Source organism: Dunckerocampus dactyliophorus, chromosome 14, assembly GCF_027744805.1.
Source record: "Dunckerocampus dactyliophorus isolate RoL2022-P2 chromosome 14, RoL_Ddac_1.1, whole genome shotgun sequence".
NCBI classification, from domain to species: Eukaryota; Metazoa; Chordata; class Actinopteri; order Syngnathiformes; family Syngnathidae; genus Dunckerocampus; species Dunckerocampus dactyliophorus.
In genome coordinates, this window is record NC_072832.1 from 10,352,498 (window position 1) to 10,371,917 (window position 19,420).

The 19,420-nt window shown below is 40.6% G+C and overlaps 1 protein-coding gene across 6 annotated transcripts in view; it reads right to left on the minus strand.

Annotated features, from left to right (window-relative positions):
• The window catches only part of disc1 (DISC1 scaffold protein), an 88,138-nt gene that overhangs the window by 55,577 nt on the left and 13,141 nt on the right, over positions 1-19,420 (minus strand). For all 6 annotated transcript variants that reach the window (XR_008573631.1, XR_008573633.1, XR_008573632.1 and 3 more), the window contains exons 5-9: positions 19,017-19,098; positions 17,816-18,048; positions 14,343-14,397; positions 11,585-11,687; positions 9,767-9,955 (exon numbers count right to left, since the gene is read on the minus strand). Coding sequence is in view for 3 of the 6 variants with exons in the window: in XM_054798537.1 (XP_054654512.1) it covers positions 9,767-9,955; positions 11,585-11,687; positions 14,343-14,397; positions 17,816-18,048; positions 19,017-19,098 (662 nt within the window). In the remaining 3 variants the exon portion in view is untranslated. The remainder of the gene's footprint in view (positions 1-9,766; positions 9,956-11,584; positions 11,688-14,342; positions 14,398-17,815; positions 18,049-19,016; positions 19,099-19,420) is intronic.

Genomic DNA, 19,420 nt, shown 5'->3' on the forward strand with positions numbered 1-19,420 from the left:
TTCCGTGTTGTCTAACAAATTAGAGGCGGCTCTATGCTAACACAGCGCCAATGATATGCATGGTATAAAAGCTTACGCATAATGAGGCTGAAGAGCAATTTTGTGTCTATGTAACTGAGCTGAAAGTACTGGTTGTGATGAATGTGTTGAAGCTCTGCGCTGCAGGTAACATGAACACAGTGAGGATTATGCACAGTGTCGATGTGTCTGAATGGAGCAGCAGCCAAGCAGCATTGGCAGTGAAGGAAGGGGGCACAAGCTGGTATCTCACACACTCCATAACCCATGATATTGTACAGCTTTGGGACCACAAAGCATAGCAATACCCCGGCTACAGCTGACACATGGAAACATCTTGTGGTACTATGCATGAATGCATGCAAGGTATCCAAAAGGAGTGCTTAGACAAAAAACATCTTTGGATACTGCATATAATAAGCAGATGAATTACAGAGAAACTACAGAGCTAATTTCCCTAAAACTTTGTGGATAGGTGGCACACGTACATGGCAAGTAAACATTACATTTTGAATGTAGCTAGAGGAATTTTATTTTCTCTCATCACTACTAGCTCTCAATGGAACCCTTTTGCCAGAAATCCATTCTGTTGATATGCAGACCACAATATTTCCACCTTGGCAGGCATCTTTGCTCTACTTAATGCCTTTCTAGCGAAGCAATGCATCACTGCTGTCTGAAATGCAACACAAGGGCCTTGTGATTTCCACATTAAGGGAATCGCCAATGGAATTGTAGAATTGGCCAATAAAAACGGAATCTATGTCAAACTAGGGTTGTGAACAATAAACCGATGCAACCGGATATCCAGTTTGAGCTGCATCGGTAGCAGCCTCCTGGATCGATAAGAATCAGCCATAAATCTTTAAATTAATTGATTGTAGAGACATGCACCGGGTATCGGAAGACTAGCAACCGGTTGGCACTCCGTCTCAAATGACGTGAGAGCCTGGGCTGCCGGCGAAACGATTGTCGCACATGCTCCGTAATTTAGCAAGACTGAAGACAAGAATGGCTCTAAATACTGTAGCATTACCAGGGCTAGCATTAGCAGAGCGCAAGCTAGTCACCTTGAAAGATTTTCAACACATGAGCAAAACAAACGTACATTATAACAATCTAATTTATCTTATTTATTATGTATTGCGTAAAACAGGACAGGAACAAATTAAAAGCATAAGAAAAATACAGTATATTGTAGTAGTCTATCTGTGCAGCATGTGAGAAAGTTAGATGGTGCATTCAAGGACCCTCAAACAAAGAGGAACAAGTCGCCGCTCGCAACAAACAACTTAAACCTGCAAAAACTGTTGTTCTAAATATATTATTTTTTAAATAAATAAAATAATGGCCCATATTTCCAAAATTGATATCCATTTAGGTAAAATGTGATGTACTGTTTAACAAATTATCTTATTTTCTTAAGTGTTTTTTTTTTATATCATTGTGCCTGAACGTTTCCTGGGGCCCAGTGGTTGGGGACACCTGACAACTCTGTTTTCTCTGTTACTCTTAAGTTAAGAACAATGAGCCAAAGGGTTGTTCCAATTATTGATCAGATGCAAACAAAATCCAGGTAATACTGTATTAGTCATTCCTTCATTCACTACCGCTTAGCCTGTTCAGGGTCACAGGTGAGCTGGAACTATCCTAGCAGCGGGTCACCAGTTACTCACAAACAGATAAACACTCCCACTCATGGATAATGTAGAATTTTGACTATGGATGTTTGATTTCACCATTACTTGTCATTACTCTATCAAACTTGATAACTGTGCTGCGGCATTTGAAGAACTGATTTGTTTTTTCTTGTCGTGTCCGGGTTCGCCACAGGGAGACAATCGCATGAATGGTTTTGGCTTAGTTTTTACGCGGGATGCCCTTCCTGACGCAACCCTGGCCGGGAATAGAACCCATGCCCTCTTCCATAAAAGGCAGAAACGTGTACCAAGAACATATATTGGCTGATGCTGCAGATGTGTTTTTGTAGTGATTCCTTTGGGTATACACACATTGAGATACAATGGATCTGAGGTAATAATAATATGACAATGGAAAGGCGTCCTATCCCATACTCAATCACAGGAAGAATGACTAATGCCAAAAAACTTCAGAAACAAAAAGCAGGAAACACTCTCCCGGGTCCACTTAACCACTTTACCACTTTCAATCATTCTAAGCCTCTTTAGAAGAAGAGCCTTACCTTCCATCATGTCCTCAATAGAAGCACCCTAAAAGTGGCAGGGTAATGAATAAATCATATATGCCCTCGGCGTTACTATCAGCACTCCATTAAGAGGAAAATTGCATTTGTGTAATAACTCTGTGTGGCAGTACTTGGATGGGCATTTCCACTGCTGGACTGATATACAGTCCAAAACTACCTGAAAGTAGAATGAAGGTGACTTGAGTTGTTAAGAAGGAACATAAGGGATGCTCATTACAGAATTCCCCTGACCCACGGCTCAAATTGTGCATGTATAATATTGCGCATCTGTATAGGTCACATGGTAATTTATAAGGCTGTCTTCGACTAAGGATTTTCATAGTCGAATCTGATTTGTTCCATTTTGTCCATAGTTGACTAGTCAAAAGGTTTTTTTTGACTAGTCAAAAAAACAGCTGAACTATTGCTGATCCTAACAAATAAACAGGTCTCATTTGCGAGTTTTTCCACAACCAAAGAATCAGGCTGAAATACTCCGGTAAAGAAATAAACACGGTAGGTGTGCAACAACAGTATCTTAATTTACTTAGTGACACTGAAAGCAAGACGAACAAAGCCGGAACACGGTCGCTCTCGGCACACATCAGAAAAGTGCACATCGAAGAGGAACAACATGGCTCGAAAAACAACAACTTGCCAAAACTCTGTTAGCGGCTTCATTTCTTGCATTAAAATCTAAATATAAAATGGAGTTGGCCACATCCTTACCTGTTTTAAATGATACGCTATGTTGGCTATTGTTGTGTGATATGTAAGAAGCTGCTGACAAGTTGTACGGTATTTCACTTTCTGGAGCCATCTTTAACCTTTTCAAAATACTTCCACACTTGGGATGATTTTTTTAAGAGCCATTATGAGCCAATAAGTCCCGACGATGTTGACGGTCTGCCAAGCATTCAAAGGTGGCGCTCACCTCAGCTCCTTTGGATTTTGCCACTGAAGCGGGTGATTTTATTCATGCTTGGCAAGTATAGGTCTTTTGTTAAAGGTCATCCCAAACAAGATTTTTTTAAACACCTAGTGGATACATGTAGAGTACCTCCTCACATGTATGTAAACAGGTTCTAAAATGTTGTACGCCGCGGGGAACTTGAGCAATTGAATTTCAAAGTTTGTGTTTTTCATCAACTTGTTGTAGAGCTGTGGCGTCATATGAGGAGGAGGGCTGCTGTTGCTGTAGTCTTATGTTGCCTCGTGACGGAGTTATGTCTGTTCAAGTTTATGTACTATAATAATATTATGATTTGTGTTTGTTCCCAATCAATAATATTGTCAGTGAACATGTCATAGGTCCAACAGGTCAGTTATTAGTGTCCATAACACATATTACCAACTATAGGTCCTCTTAAATGCCACTAGCATAGCATTTGAAATGCCCTCCTCATACAAATGCATTCATTCATACATTTATGTATACATTCATAAAGTATTACAATTAGCATTTTAAAAATAATGCTTTTTATGGGAGTTAGAGGTACTTTCTTCAGGGACTATTTTATCAAAGATGTAAACAGTTACAGACTATACAACTGCCAAATACAACAATGTGTACCATTCGAAACACAAAATTACACTGCTTTACTTACTTTAGCTCTGTTTTGCTTTTAATAGCGCCTCTACTTGGTTTCAGCCTTGAGCACTGATGTCAAAGGTTGAGGTGGGCTGGCTGTCGGACTCTGTCTCTCAAGGTGAGACGGGTGAAGTGGCCGGTTTTCCTTGTCGGACATAGAAGTCACAGGGGGATGTTTTATGCGAGGCGCAGCTCTCTCTCTCTCTCTCTCTCTCTCGCTTGTATCTTTTATCCCAGCTCACTACAATGTTTTCGTCTTTCAGCCAATTAAAAAGACAAACACTGTGAGCCGTGCCATTACTGCGCCCTCCCGCGACACAAACTCTTGGCATTCTCTCCAAAAACTTTGTGAAAAAATAGTTTAAAATTTTTGTGATGTTTACAGGTGATTACAGTGTTCCCTCTGTCCACAGCGGTTCACCTTTTGTGGGTTCGCTGTTTCGTGGATTTTTTAAAGTGGAATTTTGCATGTTTTTTTATTTTTAAACACCCGCACATTGTGTTCTGCAGCCCTGTGGTGTATTAGAGCGATCTATCGGTGCTCTGTTGGATGTGTCTGTTATTGTATTTACTACTGCTACCAGTAGAGGGTGTTGTATACTCATGTGAGTTGAAGACGTGTGCAGCTCCACCTGGTCTCTGTATTTAAGTGCATGACCAAGCATATTAGGAACCCACAGTAGACAATAGCCGGCTAAATATAGAGATACAACAGTCCTTATTGGCTTAGGGAGAACCTGCATCCTGATTGGCTGTAGACCATTGTCAATCAATCAATCTCCTTCGTGCAGTTTCCTGTTGTGGTCAATGGTGGCTAGCAAACTAGCTAACGGTGTGAGCTGCTTGCTAACCACCAATAAACAATAGAAGAAGCAGGTAACCCTAAGGCATAAATTAATCTTCGGTTCAAAGAGGAGGAGGACGAGGAGGAGGAGGAGGAGGAGGAGGAGGTGGACGAAAATACGACGGCAGCAGCAATATGTTTTAACAAAAGATAAAAAAAAGCTACAGCCGAATGGCGCAAGGACGAGGCACGGTCAGAAGAGTGAATATGAGTCACTTAATAATTTCTTGTGTCCAATCTAGTAGATTGATAATTCAAATTCAAACGAATTTTGAGTGTTTAAACAAGAGAGAAATGTGAGAAAATGTTAATGCCTGTATGACAAATGTGTATAAAGTGTGATGTGAGGTGTTTTCCAGCCTTAAAACATATATAGTAATTGTAAACAAAAGTTCACTTAATGCGGCCTATACTGGGACCCCGTGATAAACGAGGGAACACTGTGCATAGAAAACAATATGCCGACTAGATGTACTGTATTACTGTGATGACGTGATGTCACAGCTCAACAGGCTACAGAGCATAGGGGCTGTTTTTAAAGTTTATCTTGAAACTTAATTGACTTACATGTATGAAATGTACATGTATTTTCTGTAAAAAAAGATGTGCAATTTCCTCACTTTGTGTGTTTGAGAATTTGGGATGACCTTTAAACACGTCATTATACACGTCATTTTCAATACTTTATTAGCACAAATTAGACTGTTTTTGTGTGTAAAAATGTATGCTCAGCAGCAGCTGATCTTGATCAGTCTTGACCACATGACATTTTCATATGATTCAACGGCAAGGTTGATAGTCGAATCAGACTCCTCCGAATCAAATCGTCAAATAGTGGACTATTCTAAGACCCCTCCTGATAATTTGCAGGTCTGAACTCAAACCCATTATCGGGTTGCTGTACTTGAGGTCCCTCTACTAAGGGAGACATTCAGTGAGATGAAATAGACCTACAGTATATGTGGGATTCCCCATCAGATGAGGTGGTAAAGAACAGGTACCGTTAGTTCAAGTGTGGTTTGGTGGAAACAGCTCCCATTCCAATCAGTCTGCCATTGATGAAGACACCATCTGGCATTTGAGAGGGCCATTTTGGACGATTGCTGCCTAGCCACTCACCAACTTGCAAGATGTTAATGTAGAGTCCATGGAAAACAATCATCCGCTACCATGTGCACATGTAGAAGTTGTCTGAATGATGGATATATAACAGTGCATCACACTTTTCAGAAGCCGGAACAGGTCAAGACTCAAACTCTTTTGGTCATGTTTCAAGAAAACCAGGAGGACTTCAATAGACCAACACTGGATGAAACATGGGTCCATCAGTATGATCGAGAGACTAAAGACCTGTCTACACGAGAACGTTTTCAGGTCAAAACAGTATTTATTGCTTCAGTCTTTCATCCAAACGGCACAGGGGTTCTGGGTGCCCTGAAACTGTATTTTTGAGAACAGCTTCCATGAATGGGAAAATCTGACACCGCCGCCTTGTCGTCACCGTGTGGACAAACAAAACACTACTTTCTTAGAACGATAACAGGCCTAGAGATTCGTACATGCAAATCAGAACCAAATGACTTCTCCCTAAGCAAGTCAGTCTTTTCTTCCTGGCACTCACACATACTAGTGACCTGGAGAGATGCAGTCGCCTGAAAATAGTGGCCAAGTAGCAAACAACAGAGGAATTATGCAATATTTCTTCAGTTTATTGATCCATTTTAATGCTCGGTACAACTAAAGGCACATTTGTTTGGACAAATATAATGACGATAACAAATATAGCTCATAAGAGTTTAATTTAAGAGCTGATATCCAGCAACTTCCATGGTTTTCTTGATAAGAACCAAAATCACTTAAGTTCTTACATGAATAGCTACAGCGCTGTACTGCCAAAAAAAAAAATTACTCTTATGAGTTATTTGTGTTGTCATTGTTATATTTGTCCAAATAAATGTACCTTTGGTTGTATCAGGCAATAAAATGAACAAGAAACTGAAGAAACAGGGGTGGTTTAATAATTTTTTCCATGACTGTATATAAATAGGCCATTTTTTGCCTCTGACTGCATCATAAAAGATAGAATTTTCAAAAACGGGTCTTAAAAAAAAAAAGAGGGGTCATCTTATACAGCAATTAGGGTTGTCTTATATTTGGATCAGTATGGTAAATCACTGAATGTGTTTCAGTACTTCAAAGTGGGAGCTGCTTATGTCTTCATCAAATAAAAAGAAAATGGCCCCATTAAAACAGAAGACACCACCTGCATACTAAGACTTGTGTTAAATAAGCATTTCCAGAATACTTGGGGAAATGAAACAGAACACAGACTGTCCCCACTTCCACATTTGATTGTCCTCACTCCTGGGGGTCATTTACCCATGTTGTCTGCTCTTCAATTATTTATTTGAAAATTTAGCATCACTCAAAATCTCTCTTGGGGACATAATTATGCTCTCTGCTGGGAGTCAAACCTCTGGCTATAATGGATTTGGTATTCATCAACACTTGTGCCAATGGCAATTAAGGCCATAATGGCTCCAAAAGCCCAAAGCCCCACCCTGACCACTACAGGGTGTACAGCGAGCTGAGACACTCAACAAGATGTCTCGTGTTGCTCTCGAGCTATTGTGGTGTTTTTCAAGACTATGCATATGTTTTTGTATGTTTTTGTTTTTGTATTCTGATGCAATGTTTCCAGCATGGTAAGAGTGTGCTAGAGCTACCTCAGTGGCCACCTTGACTTTGAAGGAGACAATCATTTGTAACCCCCTCCAGCCAAAGACCGGTAATGTGCTGTTTGTAGGTTCCAGCCAGTGTGTGCCAGATCCTTATTGCCAAGTACGCTGACACTTTAATGAGCCCCTTGCTTGGTGTCAGCAACACATTGAGAAATTGCTGCTGCTGCCATCTTGTGTGCGCCCACTTGAACATTTAAGCTAAGCGAAAACCCAATCATTACCTCGCTGCTTCGTCCCACATAGTGAAACGTTATCCACCCGATTCATGATTCCTTTGTCTAGCTTGAACATCCTACTTTGGTTCTTTGTGTCCCTCAGAGCTGCATTGTCCTTACTGAAGCACAACATGCATTTAAGATACAGTGATATGATAACATATGTTTAGAGATTGCTGGGGTTGTCACATCTTTGACACAGACATCCACACTGATCACTAGCATCAGTGTGGATGATGACATTGATCACTAACATCAGTGTGGATGTCTGTAGAGCATCCAAAATCTGGTAGTTTAATCCTCAAGTCAATATGGAATTACAATTATAATAAATCAATCATTATCATTTATAAATAATATGCGACTCAAAGAGGCCAACAGAACCTTGCAAAAAAAAGAGATACTTTTAACAATGAAAGGGTGCCCCCTAGTGACAAGATCTCAAACGTTTACGCCATTATAACCCACACTAATGGCCAGGCTGTAGCCACTAATGATCTCGTGATAACAGAGGATGTAAATGGCTGATTGAACACGCCGGGGTTGCTACTGGATCTTCGCTACCTGCACTGGTGTCTCCTCACTGTCCCCATCCCCCTCTGCAAGCGCCAGCCTCATAGAGTGAAGTGACCTTTTTTGAAATATGCCTGTGACTGATGGATTGGAGGAGCACTGCAGGCGGTGCCTTCAAAACCCAATGCCATGAGGCTAAACCCTTTAAAAAGCAAAGGATTTCTTTGAGCAGCATTCAGGTCTCCTCTAGTTAGAGCTTGCGCGAGCGTTGCTATAATATACTGTCATACGTCATGTCTGCAGCTTGTGGCTCGGAAGTAATTGGCTACTTCACACAATCTAAAGTGCCTTTCCCCTCATTGCCCCCCAACCTGCAAATACTGACGCATACCAAGTCCCCACGGACAGATGACAGGTTTCTCGATCATTTGCAAGAGAAGTCACCGTTCATTGATGTCCTCCCAGCATGGCGCAACATCAAAAGGGGACTTTTTTTTTGAAAGAACCCCAGTGATTAATTTCTCTATTCATATTTAAAGAGGTGTTTTTCATTGCAAATGAGAGCTATGAAAGATATATCACTTTTTTGTCCCAGTGGTTATTTCTAAAATACAAACTTGGCATGCATAATATTATAGGAGCCATTCGTGTAATACAGTGTACGTACATGAAAAGTCTACACCAGGGGTCACCAACGTTTTTCCTTGTGAGAGCTACTTTTACAAAATGAAAATGGCCAAGAGCTACTCATTTTTGTAACATTTATTTTCAGAGCTTATTTTAAACCCAAACAAAGCGAATATGCTTGTTTTACCAGAACATCAACAAAATGCTGGTGTCCACAACTCACATTTTGTATTTCAGAATGCATTTCTTTCTACTGTTCTTTCATTGAAAAACTGAATGAAAAGCAGGCTTGCGGGCACCTCATGTGGTCGTGGGGGGCTACCTGGTGCCCGCGGGCACCACATTGGTGACCCCTGGTCTACACAAATAAAAATATAATCTGTTCATTCTAAGTAACAAATAACCACACTACTGTACTACTATTTGCAATACACTTAGGCAGTTACAATTGAATGTTGAGGGATGATGTCACTGAACCAAAATGCAGAAGAAAGGAGGTTTTTTGAAACATGTTAACTCAAACTGTAGCAAAACTCAGAAATCATGCAAATACAGCCTCAAAAAGACTTAAAATCCAAATCATCCAACTCATGCCACGCTCGCTCACCTGCGACTACCTTTTCATAAAAACATTTCATTTAATTAATGTGATTGCTCATCTTGCAAGTAATTAATGACGCCACCTTGCACAAAATAATCAGGAAGACTCCAAAAAGTCAGGGGAAAAGTGATGAGACATGCAAACGAACCACGTATGCTCAGTGTCAGCGCAGGCCAAAAGGGTGACGAGAGAGGGAGGGGGAGTTTCACTCGAGTCTAGGATGGTGCCTATGGCATAGTGTGAGCATGCCATATTTTTGCCCCTTTTTCTTTGTATAGAACCACAATCTTTATGCTGTGTCGGTAATATGCTACGTGATCTACTTGATTACGGTTTCCTCCAGTTGCCAACTTAAGTTCCTTTCAGCCTCCTGAGCGACAAAAGTCTAATCTGAGTGCAGACAGACTCACCATGCTGCCCCTCCCTCTGCTCCAACTCCTGTCTGAGCTGCTGCCGCTGCTCCTTCATCCTGGCCAGCTCTTGGCTGCTCCCTGAGCTGAGACTGTGCAGCCTCTTGGCCAGGGCCTCCAGTCTCTCCTGCTCCTGGTACACCACCTTCATCTCAGCCTTCAGCTCCTTGGCACTGCTGAAGTCATTACCTGCAGTGGTGGTCCACCAAAGAAACACATTATTGCCTATACCTCTCACATCTATCGAGTGGCTTGAACATTAATTGTGTACTTAAGTGAAGCCAGTGGAACTATACACTCTATAAGTGCAGTACAACCACGGTCGAATGCAATCCATTTCAGGACACTAGTCAACCTCTGATGTGTAGGAAACGGAATTAACGCACGGTAATGTTTTAGTAAGATTTTAGCATTCTTAACTGTCAGACAAGTGTAGAAAGAACCACTGTTAAAACAAATGTAATGACAATTGAAGGAAAATGGCATGATGGTATGGGCATGATTAATTCCAATCACTAACTACCAGACAAGTGTAAAAAGAAGTTACCTTAAGTTTACTCTCCCTTGTGTGTGGGAGATGTGTCTCTTCACATCTACTATTATCATTGTTATCGTCGTAGTTTTTTTTAGCCATATTGTACTGAGCAGCCAAGACAGCTACATTTCTGGTTTTATGGTTCGTCTTTGCCAGTGCCCCTTTGTGGTGGTGTCACAAAAACGCCAAGGAAAAAGCAACCAGGTTAGTGGAGTTAATGTTTTATAGTCTCACAAGATATGCTGAAGCCTCACGTGACTTCATGCGGCTCAACCTCTAAATTTGTTTGCCATTTAAACAAAATCAATCTTTCAAAGTTTGATAAATTTCTTATTTGTACGAGTTTTGACTTTAGAGGTTCCACAATACAGTCGTCCCTCGTTTATCGCGGTTAATTGGTTCCAGCCCCAACCGCGAAATACGATTCTATATTAATAAATAGTATATTTTCGTAGTTAGAGCACAGAAAACCTGTTTATGACCTTCTGAAAGCAGTTTTTTAACATTATTGGAGCCCTGCAGACATTACATAACACCCCATAGTCACTTTTATACTGTATATACAGTAATACTGTATAATATAGTAGACATGATAAGCAAAAATAACTCACCGTTAGCATTGGGACAGTTCTTGTTGTATCGCTGTGGTTCAATCACATGACATTAAAAAAACGATCACCCATCCGCACTATAACGTTTGCCACTTGATTAATATACAGGACAGTTAGTCTAACATTAATCTCCCATACGTAGACGTACACTCCAAAAATACCGCTGGCTTAGTTTACACCACATTGCGCACCGCTTATGCGCAGGCTACGGGATCTCCGAAGTGACACAAGAGAGACTGCCGCTGCTTTAGCAATAGCAATCTATCGAGCTAACTAGTTAGGCTCCAATGTATTCTAAACTTAATAGGTCCAAAACTGAGTGGGGAAGAAGGACAAAGTAAGAAGCCAAACATGTACCACTTGCACACGGAATGGGAGGATAACTTTTTTTCACTATGCCATGTCGGACTGCAAGGATCCATGGCTGCAAGCTAAGGTGGTGTAATGTAAAGAAAGTCTCATCAAGGTAACATTGCTGACACCTCGTGACCAGAATACTACATATGACTTGTCTTTCAATATTTTAACTAGTAATAGGCCATAGTCAATCACGAAACGGCATTCATTTATTAATTCATTTTGGAACATCCGCGATAGAGTGAGGGAGCGATGTTCGAACCACGATGTAGCGAGGAACAACCGAAGAAAACAGAAGGTGTAACGTAGAATCACCTGAGATGGCTGCCAGTTTGGCTTCCTGCAGGGCTAAGAGATGTGTTTCAGTCTCACTGACTTTCCTCCTCAGACTGCTTCCCAGCTTCTGACTCATGACCACCTAGAGAAAGACAAGGAGAGGAGGTGTAAAGCGAGAGGACAGGGACAGTGACAGTGAGTATCGTCACTAAAAGGCACATGCATCCCAGAGGATGCACGGCTCAATTACAGCTCTCGTTTCATTTTTTAACTCATTCTCACCGAATTATTTCCGTGCTTCTACACTCCCTCCGCTTTGAATACACTGTAGAGTCTGATGTTTTACATGTCTCTAACCTTTAAAAAGACAAAGAGTTCTCCTGCTTTCATGTGGACACGTGGAAATGTGAAATCTCCATAAAAGACGCCATTAGAATGTCAAAGAGGAAAAAGGCAGTGAATGTCACGGTCCTGATGGGGATGCGACACCTCAGCTCTTGCAGGAGCTGATGACTGCTGATAAAGCCTGTCTGGCCCACATCTGCCCTTTAAGCTTCTGTTTTTATTCGGCCTATTCACTTTGAAAGACAGTCAGATACAATTCCCATGATGCACCTCTCATCTTATGGAGAACTATCTATATTCACCGCTCAAAAGGACGTGGAGCTGGATCCCCTGTCATGTTTTCTTCTTGAGCCTGACACAGTTTTGTGCAACACTTTAAAGAGGTTGTCAAATAGTTTTTTCTAATAGGAAGACAGCATCACCGAGGGAAGTCTTCTTCATACAGAAAGAGAAATCAGTCAAGGTTGCATAATTCTATTTAAAGCATTACATAGACTGGAAACTGCTAGAAGGAATTTATGATACTTGTGATGACCAAACATCAGGCTGTTGTGAATTTGAAAAGGTAAAATTTGCTTCTAATTAATGAATGAATCATTCTCTTAATTCCAAGTTCAGCCATTTCCACATGGTCAACATGAAAACGTTTCATATGAAGCCACCAAGTTCAGCTATACTGAAAGGTTTTATTGGTGAACTTTTAACTTCTGGAGGTGCTGCTGCAGTATCACCAACCATTTAATGACAAGTTTGACAATGACAAGCGCACTAACAATAAAATACCCTTTAAAGAGTTTTCCATCCCTTCCACTCGCCATTTTCCTTTAATGTATGCTTCTTCTGTTTTTCTGCACATTGTAGATACAGAACAGGTAGTAGGAAATGTAAACCTATGAAAACCCCACTGAGAAGAATGCAAGGTGGGCCTAAAAGTGAAAAATAATACTCAAAATTGTTAATAATAGTATGTTATAGTATGTAACTCGTTCCAAGTTCCATTTTTTTAAACCAAAAAATATACTGCGTCTGTGTAGGCTCTCAGTCGTACAGGAGTTGTCCATCGAGGGAAAGGCTTCTTGAGACGTCATCTGTACTTCTGTGAAGAAGGTGTCGGACGTTTCACTCCTCATCCGAAGAGCTTCGTCAGCAAACTAATAAGTGTTGGTAGCCTAGGCCTTAAGTACAGTAAGAGTGGGCCTTCTATTGGTTCCTTACACTAAGCCTGGGTGGAGTAGTGGTATAATCCTCTACTGCTATTAGCACCTCTGATAAAAGGGAAGTGTCGCTCCTTGAGTTGGGTATGAACGACTCTGGTACTGGCTCGTTAGCATCTATTGTTCTGGCTCGGCCCTGGCTTCACCTCATTTGCAAGACTAAGAGCTGTGGGTTTTGGTCTCAGTAACCTGCTGAACACAGAGTCCAAATTAAACCTCAAACCACCATTCCGATTCAATAATGGGTTCTGTTGTTTGACAAAAATAGCTTCCCTTACTCCTCTTTCAAACCATCTGTTTTCTTTGGCCAAAATCTTTACATCGCTGTCCTGAAAAGAGTGATTGGTTGCTTTAAGGTGTAGATGTACTGCTGATTGAGGCCCACTCGAATTGTCCCTGCGATGTTGATAAAGCCTTTTTTGGAGCATTTGCTTAGTTTCCCCAATGTAGTGCTCTTTGCATTCCTCATCTTTACAGTGGATGGGATAGACCACATTGCTCTGTTTTTGATGATCTGATGTGTTTTTGAAGTTTTCCTCTAATTTTTTTGAGCAGTATATAAGAACACCACCACCAGCTAACATGTTACCAATGGTGGTTTAAAAGAACAGATTATTCAAAAATTGTCTATATTTTTCAAAAATACAAATTAAATCAATTTCCGTGGCGCATACACATATAAACACAAAAGCAGTCTCTCAGAGGCAGCCAACAATTTACATTCCGAGACTGTTTTTGTATATGTGCACGCGCTACAGACATGTGCACGAATGCGAGGCAGCAGTGAGTGACAGCCAAAATGTACTACAATTTGTATGCAGGTTAACTGTTAATTTTGAAAAATATACACTTTTTTGTACAATCTGTAATTTCAAACAATTAAACCACCTCTAAAATTATAAAGACAAAGCAACAAACAGGTGATACTGTGACTAAAAAGTTTAAAAACTGTTTTGCATAAAACGGATGTCAGATAGCTGAAGCTGTCTCTTGTTGCATTATTTACCAGTATTCATTCAAATCTCCTGCTGATTCTGACCCTTCCACTACAACTGTGGAGAGTTCACTGCCTCATCAAATAGAAATAAGCACATGAATATAAACACTGAAATTTAGCATGCAGATGTATCAAGCTGTAGATGACAGCACATCCTTTCAATTTCTCCTTACTACTCATTAGTAATCTATACACATTCACTCTGAAAGCCTGATTTTCACCAAAAAAAAAAGTGCCTTACTTTGGAAGTGGCTTCCTTGATGGATAGATTCAATGCCTGCTCCTGTTCCTGAAGTCTACAAAAGGAAATAGAAATTTTACTGTTCATACCCAAATGTCAACACTTTGGTTTGGTTTAGTCCTGAATGCGCTCAGCTGAATGTTAAAATGTTCACTCAAGACAGAGTTTTGTCACTGTTTCAAGGTCATCAAAAAGGGTTTACCAAGTACCGCTGTAGACACATAGAAGTTTTACATGCTGGTGCAATGAATAGAACATGTCCAAGCTGCTCATGCACACAAACCTAAAACAAAATCTTGGGTTTGATTGCTGTAGCACAGTGACTGAGTGCATGGTTAAAAATTGCTGTTGATATACATTATATCAAACACATACAGTACAAATCCATGAAATCGCTTATAAAACAAACACAGGTGGGCTTTGTTTACTTACCTATTTGATAAGAATGTGAACCATTGAATAATACCATATGACATGACATCATTACTGAGTGGAAACATGTAAAAAGGACAAACCAGTCAAGTCGAATTATTGGTGGTTGAGAAAGTGGAAAATGGAGCATACATTTATAATAAAAAACATACGCCCCAGTTTTATGATTCGGTTTAAAAAAAAAACAAATAAAACAAAGCACCCTCCCTTCGCATTGCAGACTCACTGTCCGTACATTTTTTTATTGAGTGTGACTGCTAAATAACCTGCCATGGGGTCAAAGAAAATTGCGAGTGCCAGCAATTTGATAAAAAAGGTGAGAAACACTACTGAATTCAATCTTGCTAGGATGGACAAGAAGTTTACAATTATTTTGCAGTGTTTTCTGCATGCAAAACTATAATTACTGTAATTTCTGCACTAGAGAGGACCCCGGTATATAAGTCGCACACACTAAATTTAAGGAGGAAAAAAAAGATTTGTCCATACAGGCCACACTGGTCTATAAGCCTCAGGTGTCCATGTTGTAAAGTGGGATATTTAGCACACAGAAATTTGTTACACAGAAAGATTTTTTTAACCTTTGATTTAATAAAAGCTTTTTTCCAAACACTGAACAGTGACGAACAGTAAACGTAATATGGGTAGTTATACAGTAGCCTACCAGAAAAGTCATTCATCGCCATCTTCATCCTCCTCCTAGGAACTAAAACCACTAAAGTTGTCTTCTTCAGCGTCAGAATTGAACCGCCCCTTAATTCCTTCATCACACACTTCAGTCTCTCTCTCTCTTCCATTGTCGCTCTTGGTTTCACTTTCATCTCGAGGCAAATTAGTCCTTTAGCTTGAGCTGTCTTCATCACCCAGCCTTTCGAAACCCATTGGTGAACGTAGATTTTTTTCACATTATAAAGAAAGACACACTATAAACATTGCAATCCTACCTACGCTCGATGTTCCCAACATCACTTGGCGCACTCCCCATTGGAGTTCAACATCTGCAGTCCAAACAGAAGCTGTACTAATTCTAAACTTGATCAAACTTACTTAAGATTTGTCAGACAAAAACATTGCTGCATAAGAAGTCAAAACACATTAGGGTCCAATTTACTACTTCCTGAAACTGCACTCTAAGTATTATGGTAGTTAGTTTAGTAGTTATTTTAGCCATAAATTAGCCACATCACTAAGCCAGCGAGTTCAAAGAATGAGAAAAAAAGTAGCGGCTTATACACTGGAAATGGCGGTATTCTCTACAAAATGTATTTTTTGTTAATGTTTTTGGTTGTCTGGAACAGACTTATTGGAATTACATAATTTTTGGTACATTTTGGTTTTCGGCCAACTTTTGGAACAAATTAGTGATGAAAACCAAGGTTCCACTGTATTGCTAAAAAAGTGTGAACCCTTCAATAAGAGTGTTAAAAAGTGGTTAAATGTGTCAGACCATCAATCTTACAACTTTTATCAACTTACTTTTCTAGGCGTAAAATCACCAAGTCAAGAGAAGAATTCATCTTGATGGGGGGGGTGACCTGCTCTTTTTTCCAAAAATGCAAAACTGCACCACAATCATTTCGCTGCCCTAAAGCACACCACACTGAGATTTGCAGCTGAATACCCAATCTGAGGTCTAAAATTTCAATCAGTGGTGAGAATAAATGCATTCCGGTTGAGGTGCGAGTGTGTCAAATATCAAATTACGCCACTGATGGTAGGTCACGCCACCAGGAAGGTGATAAGTACAATTTACATGTCTGTCTAACAAGTGGCAAGACAGAGAGGCATCCCAGAGTGCTCTCTTGTGAGCTATTACCATCAGAGATGCAAAGTAATCATTTGCATCAGGGAAAAAAACTGTAAAATTCAAATGTTTCAAGCAGGTGTGAGAGGGGGAGAGATCTTGGGCATGTAAAGAATATTGGCACTGTTCATCCTCGCCACATCTGAAATTATACATAAATATGCAGAAAGCAATACAAATGGGATGAATGCTTGTCTTTTGCTATAATTAACATTTTCATTCATTGGAGGATGGTGATATAATGGTTAGCATGTCTGTCTCATAGTCAGGAAATATGGGTTAAAATTTCAATTGGAACATCTCTGTGTAGGTTTCAATCCAAAAACATGCACGTCATTTTAATTAGAGAATTAAAACTGTATAAATAGTGCACGTGTCCCCTGTGATTAACTGGTGCACCCCTCGTGCCTAAAGTCAGCTGGGATCACTCACAACCCCAATGAGGACAAGCGAAGACAAGAAACATATGATGAGTGTATAAGTTAAAACTGTATGCAACAGGCTGCACAGTGGTCTAGTGGTTAGGATGTTGGCCAACATGTCTGGAGATTGGGAAGACCTGGGTTCGATTCTCCACATTTCTATGTGGAGTTGCATGTTCTCCCCGTGCGTGTGGGTTTTCTCTGTATGAATGTAAGTGGGAATGGTTGTTTGTCTATATGTGCCCTGCGATTGGCTGGCAACCAGTCCAGGCTGTACCCCGCCTGTCGCCCTAAGTCAGCTGGGATAGGCTCCAGCATGCCCCCGCGACCCTAATGAGAAGAAGCGGTATAGAAAATGGATGGATGGATGTAACATGTTCTCCTCTTTACTTTTCCCTTGTCTGTACAAGCATGGTGGTTCAATTATGACCTCCTTGCATCAGATCATTACAAAAAAAACACTTTTGTATCAGTACAAGGATATATTTTTTTTTCTAGCACGGAGCAAAAAATGGTCTTTTAATGGTGGAAAATATGTCACATGACAACATGCAAACCTGCTGGCTGCTGAGACGTCACTGCCACTGACAGCTCTCTAGCACCTTCACCAGGTGGCTCAGAGTACTGCAGGACTTGTACTTGCAAAGAGCTCAACAAAGTTCCAGCTTTTGTCTTTACTGACATGGCTTTTCACAAAAATGTATGATAGGACAATAATCAACAGTTTTAGCATTTTCTCAGAAGACCCCGCCAAACGTTCAAATGTGCATTTTGTCATATTCCTAACGTCCCGTATCATTTAAATATAAGCTGACCTGAGCATAGACGGTGGAGGAGAGACGACGATCTGGGTGCGGTTCTCAGAGGTGACAAGGTCATGAAGGGTTCGGTTCATGTCTCGAAGCTGAGCCACAGGGCAGCTCCTCAACACAGAGGCCTCGAGGTCTTCAGCCTCCATTTGCTGCTCCTCCTGCTGGATCTGTTGCTCCAGACATCGACTGCGATCCTTCAGCTCTGTCAATCTCTGCTGCAGCTCTTTTATTTCATCCTGCATCACAATATCAAGTACAGAACAGCGCTGTCATTCATTCCGGAGTGAGCTGGAACCTATCCCAGCAGACCTCAGGCAAGAGGCGGGGTCACCCTGGATAGGTTGCCATTCAATCACATGGCACAAAACTCACATTAAAACCCATCTGTGAGGAAGATGTGCGAACTACACTGCCTGTAGATTGACTTTCTTATTCATGTTCTTAATGCTCACATTCAAACCCATCTGTGAGGAAGATGTGCGAACTACACTGCCTGTAGATTGACTTTCTTATTCATGTTCTTAATGCTCACATTCAAACCCATCTGTGAGGAAGATGTGCGAACTACACTGCCTGTAGATTGAGTTTCTTATTCATGTTCTTAATGCTCGTATCAGGTTTTCCTATTCTAAATGTAAAAACAAACCACGACTTAAAAGCATGTTTGAGAAGATACTGTATCATTCAAATGGATAAGAATTTACTCTAAAACAGAAATAATTCCCCTGTGACTTGCAACCATTCAAGGGTGTAGTCAGCTGGTATCGGCACCAACTCATCTACAAACCCCAATGTGGATAAGCGGTATAGAAAATGGATGGATGGATAGAAAAAATCTCTGAAAATTATAAATTAAAACAAATTGAAATCTCAAAATATTTCTGAGCTGCAGTTAGGAATAATAACAAACATAGATGCAGCTTTGTAAGGGCTTGAGATTGTAAAGGGGACCAAAACAAGTGATTCATACTGCACCACTGGTGTAGTAAATGCAGGCGTATGGTACTGAAAGGGTGGAGCTAGGCAAATTATGTTGATTGTTACTTAACTGTGAATGAAAACCACAAAGTATGAGCTGAACTGGACTGCTTATTAGAAACAGTGATTCAGTCACATTCTAAGGACTATTAGCATTCAAACTAAGTTGAGACATAAATCATAACATATGTACCACGCTTACTGCTATTACAAGAACTGAAATTACCTCTACTGTCTGTTTCTCTTGGATGAGACGATCTCTATGGCTGGAATCAGACCGCTCCCCTGCATCAGGATCTGCACTCGACCTGCCCACCAGCAACAAAACACTGTTATCACCTTTCCAACACTGATTGCTGATTATTTCTAACTAAAAGTCTGGTTTATTGAGTGCTTTTGCATATTTTAAAATGTTTACTTCAATCTCAAATTCACTCAGGGGTCATCTAAACCAAAGATGACCTCCACACTATGCTTTGACATGTTTAGCTTTAGTGTGATGTGCACGTGTAACGTCAGTATCTCTGATAGATAAGCAAACCACGTAGCTATTGTGTCTGAGCTTCAGGCTTGATTTTAGGATGCAGGCAGCAGAGCCCCCAATTGATTTTCTTCCTGTTGCAGGAGTTC